This window comes from Hemiscyllium ocellatum, chromosome 2 (genome assembly GCF_020745735.1).
Source record: "Hemiscyllium ocellatum isolate sHemOce1 chromosome 2, sHemOce1.pat.X.cur, whole genome shotgun sequence".
Classification (NCBI taxonomy): domain Eukaryota; kingdom Metazoa; phylum Chordata; class Chondrichthyes; order Orectolobiformes; family Hemiscylliidae; genus Hemiscyllium; species Hemiscyllium ocellatum.
This window is the reverse complement of record NC_083402.1, coordinates 30,902,028-30,914,407: the sequence shown is the minus strand read 5'-3', so window position 1 is coordinate 30,914,407 and position 12,380 is coordinate 30,902,028. Positions and strand designations below refer to the sequence as shown.

The 12,380-nt window shown below is 43.1% G+C and overlaps 1 protein-coding gene across 1 annotated transcript in view; it reads left to right on the top strand.

Moving 5' to 3' along the window:
- Positions 1–12,380, top strand: part of LOC132822257 (sorbin and SH3 domain-containing protein 2-like) — a 306,243-nt gene that overhangs the window by 209,280 nt on the left and 84,583 nt on the right. Inside the window, exons 14-16 of the mRNA XM_060835395.1 lie at positions 642–725; positions 1,453–1,495; positions 11,274–11,287. Of these exons, the coding sequence (XP_060691378.1) occupies positions 642–725; positions 1,453–1,495; positions 11,274–11,287 (141 nt within the window). The remainder of the gene's footprint in view (positions 1–641; positions 726–1,452; positions 1,496–11,273; positions 11,288–12,380) is intronic.

Below are 12,380 nucleotides of genomic sequence, written 5' to 3'. Positions count from 1 at the left end.
AACTGACCTCAAACAGAAACTTTTTGACGGCATTAATCTGGATTTCAATTTGTTTTATATTCTTACATTAAGTACTTAAGTTTTCTTTAAAGGCATCTCTAAGTTGAACAACTTTAATGGGGAAATTGTTGAATTCAGACAATTTCAAAACAATTGTTGCAAAGCTGTCAGTCAGTTGTTTATAACTTGCTTGTTGATGATCTGTTTGCTGTACATTTGATCGTTCTGTTTGTGCTTGTGAAAGAAAGCAGCACCTCTCATATCACCTGTGCTGTCAGGAATGGCTTGGGTATTTGCTGCCCTCTGCTGCTTGTGCTTGAGAGAAATCCTATTAACTCCCAGAACATTAGATGCAAGTTGGCTGCTTTTTAAATAAATAAAGGTGCTCAACATAAACAAGAAGCGCTGAATGATACCTTTACAGTGTAAGATGAGTAACCACTTAAAAAGAAAAGTCTCCCTTTGATACTTCAGTTCGATATAGCATTCTTTATCCCTTATTATTTTTAACTGTAATTTAGTTTTTGCTTTTTTAAAATCTTGTTTCAGTAAGTGGAGTTTTGAGGTGATGTGATTTAACATTCCCATTTTGTTTAGTTTGCCTCTTTCCTCTCCCTTTTTTACTTTCACTTCTGCTTCAGGGTGGGCGAATAACCCCAGATGAAATAGATTTAGAAAACGAACCCTGGTATAAATTCTTTTCAGAACTGGAATTTGGACACCCGGTAAGTGAGGCCAGTGTGATGTGGTTTGAACAGTATGAGTTATCTAGATAGTCATAATTGCAGTACATTGCAGTGAACAGTGAGTATTCAGTGTGAAAAAAATGATTGTCATGGCAGTGCCGATCACTAATTTGTAGTACTTCCCAAATAAAGTAAATTAACAGCCTGTATTTTGTAGACAGCAGGTTGTAGATTTGGAGTCAGGTTTTTTTAGGCTTGAATTGTTGCTTCCAGTTGATTTGTCTAGATCCAATGAATAACAGTTTGGAATAGTCAAGGGTGAATTTATTAAAATGGTAAATTATAGCACTATCCACACTGTCACTACAAGACCCAATATTGAATTTGCTGTTTATCTTAAAAACTTTGCACATTTGTTATCATAGCCAAATAGTCTGTCAGCCTAGTATTAATTAATGTGCTTTTTCAACCAATTACTTTAATCACAATTTGACTTATTTGCATCATTTGGCCAATTGATAGCCGACATTTGCAAATATATTTGCCAAGTGGCAACTTTATTTAGGCCAGGACCTTCTGTAGAAAGACATGTTATCATGTCGGCTTTGCTTCATCATTTTCACTCTGTTGGTGTATTTCTGTGTTTATTTGATGCCAAGTGTCGCATTTGGCTCCTGAGCTTTTTAACCATGTCACATTTTTCATCTGTGTGTCCCATTTGACTGTCCTCTGCACATCTCTCCACCTCTGCCTGCGTTGCCATCAGCCTCCCAAAAAGCTTTTGGATTATCTGCCAGAAAATTCTGCCCGTGTTTCAGCTGAGAATATAAAGGTAACTACTGATTCTTTACACGGTACTATGCTATCAAATCTTTCTCATCTTCACCCTGATCATTATCGCCCTGAGCAACAGCATGTGTGGATCTTCACTTCATTAAGCTATTACAATCGCACAATGGTGGAGGCCCGTTTGTCACTTCTATCTGGTGTGTGGTTGCTGATACATTTCGGGAAATGCTGAGGGTATGTGCATAACAATCATCTGTCTACAATTTTAACTAAAGTGTAAACTTTCTCATGATAATTCAGCACATGCTATTTATTAAATAATGGGCTGAAGAGTGCTATGCAGATCTTTTAACCATCCATAACCACATAATCATGGCAACTGGCCTTTTGATTTTGAAGGCTGTGATTCAAGCTTTGGTTCAGGAATCAAGCATGGAACAGCAGCAATGCAGTGATTAAGTTGCTGGGCCAATAGCCTAGAGAGCACAGCCTGGATTTTTATCGGACAAACTGACAAATTCAGGAATATGAAGGCCCTTCCAATATTCATGATAAGATAACGTTTAAATAAATCCATTCAAACTCCCGTCTGATAATTGACCTGCCTGAACGATGGGGAAGCAACGATTGTTATTTGCGGACCTGTGTGAGCAGCCCCTTATGTTCATTAAGTGGGCTGGAGTTTCAGTGACAGCAAGTGTAGCAAGCCTCTGGTAGGCTTCAGCAAGTAGGAAGTGTCTCGAGTGTTACAAGGCAGAAAGCAGAAGAGGAAAGATCAGTAATAGGTGCAGACCTGTGCAGTGGAGCTCACTTTAAAAGCTCCTTTTTGTACCTTTCCTACTTGGGAATTCAACTCTCAACAGGATTACTTGACTCAAGAAGGTTGACCTGATAGTGGGGCCTACGCTACTTTTGCTTCCAGGCCTCAGGTTGTTAATATTGCAAAGGCTATGAATCCTGACAATATTCCAGCAACAGGCCTTGTGCTCCAGAGCTTGCCACTACCTGGCCAAGCTATTTCAGTATAGCACCAATTCTGAGATCTACCCAACAATGTGAGAAATTGCTCAGGTAAAATTGCCCTGTGACTCAGCAGTGCCCTCCTTACCTATCCATCTTACTTCCTATCTATCCACTCATCCTTCCCCACAGACCTATTACAATCACCTCCCTCCTGCATCCACCTATTGCCACCCCACCTACCTTCTCTCCCAAGCCTCATCCCCACCCCCTACTTATATCTCAGCCCCTTTCCCCCTCCCCAGTCCTGATGAATGGCTTATGGCCGAAACGTCAATTCTCCTGTTCTTCAGTTGCTGCCTGACCTGCTGTGCTTTTCCAGCACCGCACTTTTAAACTCTCAGTTCCGAGCACCTGCAGATATTCTGTAGTCTTGCCTCATTGAATCGCAAACAAGTGGTGTACAAATAAGCAACTCACTGAAAGAGGAGGCTCTTACATATGTCTCATCCTCAATGATGGAAGAGCAAAAGATGAGGCTGAAGCATTTGCAACAATTAAATGGATGATCCACTTCAGCCTCCTCCAGCAATTCCCACTATCACAGAATCAAGTCTTCAGCCAATTTATTAGGAAATGCCTGAAGTCACTAGAAACTGCAAAGGCTATGGGCCATGTCAACATTCTAAGCAAAAGTGATGACTGCAGATACTGGAGATCAGAGTCTAGATTAGAGTGGTGCTGGAAAAGCACAGCAGGTCAGGCAGCATCCAAGGAGCAGGAAAATTGGCATTTCAGGCAAAAGCCCTTCATCAGGAATGTCAACATTCTGGCAATTGTACTGGAGTCCTCTGTTCCAAAACTTACCATGTCCTGAACCATAGCTACAACACTGGCATCTACCTGACAATGTGAAAAATTGTCCTGTCCACTAAAAGCAGGACAAATCCAACCTGGCCGATAAAGAAAATTTACAGCCCAGGAAGAGGCCCTTTGGCCCTCCATTACTGCCCCATCAGTCTACTCTCAATCATCAGTAAAGTGATGGAAGGTGTCATCAACAGTGCTATCAAGCAGCATCTGCTCAGCAATAACCTGCTCAGCAACGCCCAGTTTGGGTTCCGCCAGGGCCACTCAGCTCCTGATCTCATTACCCTGACCTCTTGACGTTGGTTCAAACATGGACAAAACAGCTGAATTCCAGAGGTGAGGTGAGAATGACAGCCCTTTACATCAAGGCTGCATTCAACAGTGTATAACATTGACAAACCCTCACAAAACTGGAGTCAATTGAAGCTGGGGCCTAACTCTCTGATAGTTGGAGCAATACCCAGCACAAAAGCTGCACACTAACCTGACTTGGAACAATATCAATGTCACTCGGTTGAAATCCTAGAACAACATTCCTAACAGCTGTGTAGGTATCTATAGCCCGGGGACTGCATGGTTCAAGGAAACAGATCAAAACAATATATTCAAGGGCAGTTAGGGATGGGCAATAAGTGCTGGGCTAACCAGTGACTCCCCATCCCAGAAAAGAATAAGAAAAGTGTGTTTATTCCTCCTTGCCCTCCCTTGGTCAAAGTTTTTTGCAGAGTGGCTGTTCTTTGCCAGGTTTCTTGCGATATCTCAAAACTCAAAATAGTGCTAGGTCAGTTTTGAAGAATCAGGAGTTCCTGATGAAGGGCTTTTGCCTGAAACACCGATTGTCCTGCCCCTCGGATGCTGCTTGACCTGCTGTGCTTTTCCAGCACCACTCTGATCCAAAGATATCAATCATGCTGTGTCCCTTTGAAATTCTTCTTCGATCCCCTCTGTTTCTACATCAAGCTAGAATTTTCATGCTTCCATATTCTGTTTACAAACTCCTGGGTCTTCACAAGCTTGTTGTCACTTATATAAATGATTCAGATATGAATACAGGAGGAATGGTTAATAAATTTGCAGATGACACCAAAATTAGTAGTGTAGTAGATAGTGAAGAAGGCTATCTCAGAATCCAACTTGATCTTGAACAGATGGACCAATGGGCCGAGAAGTTGCAGGTGGAGTTTAATTTAGATAAATGTGGGGTGTTCCATTTGGTAGGACAAATCAGGGCAAGACTTGTACACCTCCATCCGCCATGACCAGGGCCTCCAAGCCCTCCGTTTTTCCCTCTCCAGATGTCCCCAACAGTACCCTTCCACCAACACTCTCATTCGTCTGGCCGAACTGGTCCTCACTCTTAACAATTTCTCCTTTGAATCCTCCCACTTCCTCCAGACTAAAGGGGTAGCCATGGGCACATGTATGGGCCCCAGCTATGCCTGTCTCTTTGTTGGCTACGTAGAACAGTTGATCTTCCGTAATTACACTGGCACCACTCCCCACCTCTTCCTCCGCTACATTGATAACTGCATTGGCACCACCTCGTGCTCCCGCGAGGAGGTTGAGCAATTCATCAACTTCACCAACACATTCCACCCTGACCATCTCTGACACCTCCCTCCCCTTCCTGGACACCTCCATCTCCATTAATGATGACCGACTTGACACTGACATTTTTTACAAACCCACCGACTCCCATAGCTACCTGGATTACACCTCTTCCCACCCTATCTCTTGCAAAAATGCCATCCTGTATTCCCAATTCCTCCGCCTCCGCCGTATCTGCTCCCAGGAGGACCAGTTCCACCATAGAACACACCAGATGGCCTCCTTCTTTAGAGACCGCAATTTCCCTTCCCACGTGGTTGAAGATGCCCTCCAACGCATCTTGTCCACATCCTGCACCTCCGCCCTCAGACCACACCCCTCCAACTGTAACAAGGACAGAACGCCCCTGGTGCTCACCTTCCACCCTACAAACCTTCGCATAAACCAGATCATCCGCCGACATTTCTGCCACCTCCAAAAGGACCCCACCACCAGGGATATATTTCCCTCCCCACCCCTTTCCGCCTTCCGCAAAGACCGTTCCCTCCGTGACTACCTGGTCAGGTCCACGCCCCCCCCTACGACCCACCCTCCCATCCTGGCACTTTCCCCTGCCACCGCAAGAACTGTAAGACCTGTGCCCACACCTTCTCCCTCACCTCTATCCAAGGCCCTAAAGGAGCCTTCCCCATCCATCAAAGTTTTACCTGCACATCCACTAATTTCATTTATTGTATCCGTTGCTCCCGATGCATTCTCTTCTACATTGGGGAGACTGGGCGCCTCCTAGCAGAGCGCTTTAGGGAACATCTCCGGGACACCCGCACCAATCAACCATACTGCCCCGTGGCCCAACATTTCAACTCCCCATCCCACTCTGCCGAGGACATGGAGGTCCTGGGCCTCCTTCACTGCCACTCCCTCACCACCAGACGCCTGGAGGAAGAACGCCTCATCTTCCGCCTCGGAAAACTTCAACCCCAGGGCATCAATGTGGACTTCAGTAGCTTCCTCATTTCCTCTTCCCCCACCTCATTCTAGTTTCAAACTTCCAGCTCAGCACTGTCCCCATGACTTGTCCGAACTTGTCCGACCTGCCTAGCTCCTTTTCCACCTATCCACTCCACCCTCTCCTCCCTGACCTATCACCTTCATCTCCTCCCCCACTCACCCATTATACTCTATGCTACTCTCTCCCCACACCACCCCGCTCTAGCTTATCTCTCCATGCTTCCAGCTCACTGCCTTTATTCCTGATGAAGGGCTTTTGCCCGAAATGTTGATTTCGCTGCTCATTGGATGCTGCCTGAACTGCTGTGCTCTTCCAGCACCACCGATCCAGAATCCACTGAATGGTAGTGTCCTGGGGAGTGTTGCAGTTCAAAGCAACCTTTGAGTGCAGATTCATAGCTCCCTGAAGGTGAAGTCACAGGTAGACAAGATTGTGAAGAAGGTGTTTGGTATGCTTGCCTTTATTGGTCAGTACGTTGAGTATAGGAGTTGGGCGGTCATGTTCAAGCTGTACAGGACATTGGTTAGGCCACTTTGGAAAACTGCATTCAATTCTTGTTTCCCTGCTTTTGGAAAGTGTGCAGAAAAGATTTACAACAATGTTGCTGGGATTAGAGGGTTTGAGCTATTGGGAGAGGCTGAATAGGCTGGGGCTGTTTTCACTGGAGTGTCAGAGGTTGAAGGGTGACATTATAGAGGTTTATAAGGTTTAGAGGGGCATGGATAGGATAAATAGCCAAGATTTTTATCCCGGGTAATGGAGTCCAAAACTAGAGGGCATAAGTTTAAGGTGAGAGGTGAAAGTTTTAAAAGTTGACCTGAGGGTCAACTTCTTCATGTAAAGGGTGGAGCTGCCAGAGGAAGTGGTGGAGCTGGTACAGTTACAACATTTAAAAGGCAAGTGGATGGGTATGTGAATAGGCAGGGTTTAGAGGGAAATGTGCTAAATGCTGGCAAATGGAACTAGATTAATTCGGGACATCTGGTCAGCATGGATGAGTTGGACGGAAGGGTCTGTTTTCGTGTTGTTGATCTCTTTGACTCTATGTCCACTTAGAGCTGGGGGCTGTACAGTTAGGTGATTTTTGGCAGCCATTTTTTGAACATTTTATGTTCAGTTCCAGTCCGTTTAGTTTTTTTACACAAGTCTACACTGAGGTAATTCCTTTGTCCATGATATCGATCTTTAACATATCTGATGATGTTGCATCCACAGCCTCCTGGGGAGAGAGTTTTACAAATTCCTTGATGAAGAAATGTCTTCTCATATGTTGTCAGCAAATTTGTGAATGGTCTGTATGTGATATTCTGCTTCTCTGTTTGCCATTTAAGATATGAAATAGTGGAGGATATGAGTCTGAAGGGAGGTGCCAAGCCTATTGGCGTTTGTGTTTGGTGTTAACTGTCAGGTACTGGTGGCTTAAAGAAGCCCCCCTCAACGTAACCCCTTCCTTTCTGTTGGTTCCTTTCCTCATGATGCTTCTTTCCCATTCTGACTGGAAATTATTGTTCTAGAAAAATATGGGAAACTATTCATGCCTGCAGTTATAGAACTGTCTGAATTAAGGAACCAAAGCCTTTTAAACCTATCCTATCCTGGTGTTTATTCAAACAGTTGGAAGCTGTGAAGAAAGTCTGCCTTTTCTTCTCCTCCGCACACACTGGCCCTTGTATCATGTTGTTCTTATGAGAGTCAGATCAGAAACCAGGAAGAATGGACAGTTCCTCCACTAAATCATGCTGCCCACTGGGCCGTCAGTTTATATCTTCAGGGAGCTGCGTGTTACACTGAAAAGGGCAGGTGGCCTATAAACTTAAATATATGGTAAGTTGGGACAGTGGGTTTTGGACCTGGTGACTTTTTTTCCTGTTCCTGATAAGTGATTTATTCCCTGACTGTCACAAACTGCAGACTCTCATGTGGTATTCCAATTCTGTGAATCACTGCTAACCACATGTTGCAGCGTTCCGTGTAGTTGCAGGGTTTGTAGAGAAGGGATCCCATCCCATTTTGTTTTTCCCTTTTCAATTCACTGCCTGTCTACCCTCTTCCCCACTTCTGAGTGTAAAAGTTTTCAATTGCTAATTCCAGAAGGGTTTTATGTATGCAGATTGTTGTTAAACTGCAGTATTGTAATACATGGCTCATTCTCTCTGCACAGATTGCCAGAGTAAATTAAGAATCCAGAACCCAGTGACGCTAATTTATTTTCATTGGGACAATAATAGAGTGCTCAGTTTTGGGTTAATTAGACTCTTCATGGTAAATTGAGATCTAATTAATTTTCTTCCTGTACTGTACACTGAAGTAAGCCATGCTGATTTGTAGACAAGTGATGTTCAAATTTACTAATTGTACAAAATTGCTAAATGTTAGATTAAACAAAAGCTGCCTGGAACAATTTGTCACAAATAGGCCGTGGGGAACATTGAACTAATAAACCCAAATGGAAGTGGCATCACAAACTTCTTCTATGGAAGACCTTCACTATTTAATATGGAATTTCGCTCGTCGTGTTTCACAACTAGAGAATAGAATGTTTATTTTACTCGGTCTGTCAGCGTCCTGCTGCTGTTTGTGCGTCAGTCCTGTTCTGTTTCTCTGTCTCAGTGTGTTTTAGTTTTCTGCGCTTTTGTTTGGTCTCTGTGATGTTCTGTTTCTCTCTTTATGGAGGTCTTTTCCCTAGGATGAGGGAGTTCAAAACAAGGGGCATATTTCTAAGGTGACAGATTTAAAAGAGACGTAAAGAGCAACTTTTTCACACAGTATGTGGTCATGTGTGGAATGAACTGCCACAGAAAGTGGTGGATGCAGTTACAACTTGTAAAAAACATTTGGATAAGTACATCAATAGGAAAGGTTTGAAGGGACATGATCCAAAGACAGGCAAGTGGAACTAATTTAGTTTGGGAACATGGTCAGTGTGGACTTGTTAGATCAAAGGGTCAGTTTCCACGGAGGAACTAGATTGGGATTGGATATTTGGTTGGCATGGACAAGTTGGACTGAAGGGTCTGTTTCTGTGCTGTATGTCTCTATGACTGTATGACTCTGTAAGTTGTATAGTAGAAAAGGAACTGTTAACCACATACTGGAGCTTTCAGTATAGCTACTTAGTTTGTAGGGAAGGAATCCCATCACTAGGTGTCTTTTCCTTTTCAACTCACTGCTTCTCCACCCTCTTTCTTTACCAGCCTGTATTTGGCACACTTGGCTATAAAGTTTCCAACTGCTAATTCCAGAGGGGTCTATGTACAAATTATTGCCTGGGAGAGATATATAAAAAAACAAGAGGAACATTTGCTTTTGGCTCATAAGGTTGTGCACTGTGGCCACAACCTATGCATTTATTTAATATGACATGTCAATGCAGTACTAAAGGAGTGCCACAGTGCTAGACATACCAGCTTTCAGTGAGATGGTAAATATAAAATCCATCCACTGCCCTGGCATGGCCAAAAAAGTTTCCAGGGTACGATGTGAAAAAGGCTGAAGAAGTTTTCCCAATGTTCTCACAAGTATTTGTCCCTCAGTCAACACATAAAACAGATTATCTGCTCATTTATCTCATTGTCATTTGTAGAATGTTGCTGAGTGCAAATTGATGTTGTCCATTTGTCCCAGATAATAATGCTCTTGCCCCAGGGTGTCTTTCACTTCTAGAGTCAATGAGACTGGTGTGTCTGTGGAGGCTGACTTGAGTGGCAATGTCTTCTACAAATAGCCCACATGAAGTATTGGCCCGAAATCAACTGATGCTTTTCCCTTCCAGCAGTCTCTCTTTTTCACTGTATGTCCACCTCTTTTGTCATTTGCTTTATCCATGTCTGTCCTGATTGCTTGTCTCCAGACACCTGATCATTAGCAAGAACTTCTCTATCAACTTGGAGTTTCTTGAAGATCAAAGACATGGCTGACCTGTTGTTCTCATGCCAGTAGCAAACTTGTAGTAGAGTATGTCTTAAGTTGGTGGTGACTCCACTGGCTGGATCATGTGAACTGAATGGATAATGGTCACATCCGCTAAGGCATGCTCAATGTGTGCAATTTAGCATCAGCATCTTTCTACAAACCATAACCAACTGGGGTGCCCTCGGGACAAATAAGGTTTCCATTTTTAGATTAAATTCCCTACAGTGCGGATACAGGCTCTTCAGCCCAACCAGTCCACACCGACCCTCCGAATAGTAACCCACCCAGACCCATCTCCCTCCAATCAATGCACTCAGCACCATGGGCAATTCAGCATGGCCAATTCACCTAACCCGCACATCTTCGTACTGTGGGAGGAAACCGGAGCACCCAGAGGAAACCTACGCAGACACGGAGAGAATGTTCAAACTCCACACAGATAGTCGCCTGAGACTGCAATTGAACCTGACACCCTGGCACTGTGAGGCAGCAGTGCTAACCACTGAGCCACCATGCTGCCCCTCCTTGCATCCCCACAAACAATTTTGTACCCAGAAATGACAGATATAAAGAGCCAAATGTTGGTTGTGGGATAAATTTTGGAATGGTTAACCTTGCCTATCTTCATGCGTCCTAAAATAAGACACCAAGCAAAAACATAATCCTCTACCTACAGCTGCACTCTGAAATAATTTCTCTCTGCCCTTCTCTCCAGCTGATGGTACTTGTCCTTTCACTGCACTCACTCTGAAAATAAATTATCATTGAGGTTAAAAATACATGAGCCTACTCACTTCCACATCAATTGAAAAACACTGTACTAGTGAGTTCTGATTAAAATAACAATGGTCTTGCTCTTTGCTGACCCAACTCTGCTGTGCTTTCATTTGACAACTTAAGTGGTCATTTGATAAAACTAGCATAGGACCATTCATTCCAAAGAGCAACTGTGAGGGAAGAGTCTGGAATTCTTCATCTGGAGAGAAGGGCATAGAGAAATTCTGTCAGATCACAGCTGATGTTTACAGTAGGTTGCTCGGTGTCTTATTTTGGGACCCATGCAAGTAGGCAAGATTAAACAATCCAAGCTTTATCCCACAATCAACTTTCATCTGATCTTTTGCAGAGTTGCTTTCTTCCAGGAGCTCAGATTAGCAGCCAAGTTTCCTACATTAGTGATTATACTTTGTGACTGAAGTGTTTCCAGATGTCCCAAGATCTCAGAAGGTGGTGAGGCTTTATTTCCTGTCCTCTCCTTTAATTCGACAGCGGAGAAGACTTTTAAGAAAGGTCACCTTAATCTTCAGCTCAACTTGTACCTTCCTGCTCACTCATGGAAGGTGCACTGCATGTCCAAGACCTGCTCCTATCATTTTAGTGACTCTGCCTTGAAGCCAAAATGAATGGAGTCACTACAGCCACAGATGAGCACATTGAGACCCAGGCATCAAGAATAAACTGTGAGAAATTCTTCAACATGGAGAAATATCTCAAAGGGAAACCTGTGGAAGTTCTGCTTTGAAATTAAAAGCATAGAGATAGTGAAGTTCGGAAATGATTTTGTTATGTTACAATCACCAGACGTGTTTGCAGCATGGTCAGTGATCTATGAACATGTTTTAGTCATTTTGCCCAATTTTAATTTTCTAAATCTTCCAATTTTGAAATAAGCTCTGGCAAAACTTTAGTTTTATACAAGATCAAGGGTTAGTTTGTTACGCAACTAAGTAAAATTGTGATACAATTATTAGATAAATACAGATAAAGAGATTAAAAGAGGATACAGATGCAAGGTACTTTTAAAGGTATAAATCAGATCAGTCCATTATTAGTGCAATAATTTGTTTTTAGATTTTGTTTTCAAAGCTCAAGGGTTCAAAGCTTCAAGTCAGAATTTAAAAGTTATGATAGATTCTGTGGTTGAGTAGATGGAATTTGCATTTATAGGTGGACTCAGTAGCTGGAGCAGCCTGTAATGGAGATGTTTGCTGTCCTTGCTAATCCTGCAGTCGTTACACTTGTAGATTTTGCCCAGATTCTTTCAGCAGAAGTGTGCTCGATGAGTTTTGAGAAGATTTGTAGCTCAGGTTAAGGTTCTGGATGTAGCTTTGCTCACAGAGCTGCAAGGTTCATTTCCAGACGTTTTGTCACCCTACTGGGTAACATCTTCAGTGGGCCTCCAGGTGAAGCACTGCTGAAAATTCCTGCTTTCTATTTATATGTTTGGGTTTCTTTATGTTGGTGGAGTCATTTCCTGTAGTGACATAATTTCCTGAGGTGTGCTTGATTTCTCAAAGCCTTTCTCTGTTTGACGAAGAACTCTCTCTGATGTTGTCTTCCTGGGTCGTTTTATTTTAAAAAGTTCTATTACTACTTCTTATACAAATCAAACCTAAGGCAGTCACTGTGTTAATGCTCATTACCAGTGAAGTGAACTAAATTATGATAGAATTCTTTATGTGGGTCCTTCTAGTTTCCCAAAATTTTGTCATGAAAGCTTTGAATTCTCACATCTTCAAAGGGGCCATATGTTGTCTGAGGATTATTTGAATTCTAAACTGCTCGCTTAGAGATTGGTGTTGCAATCGCTTATCAGTCTGTCC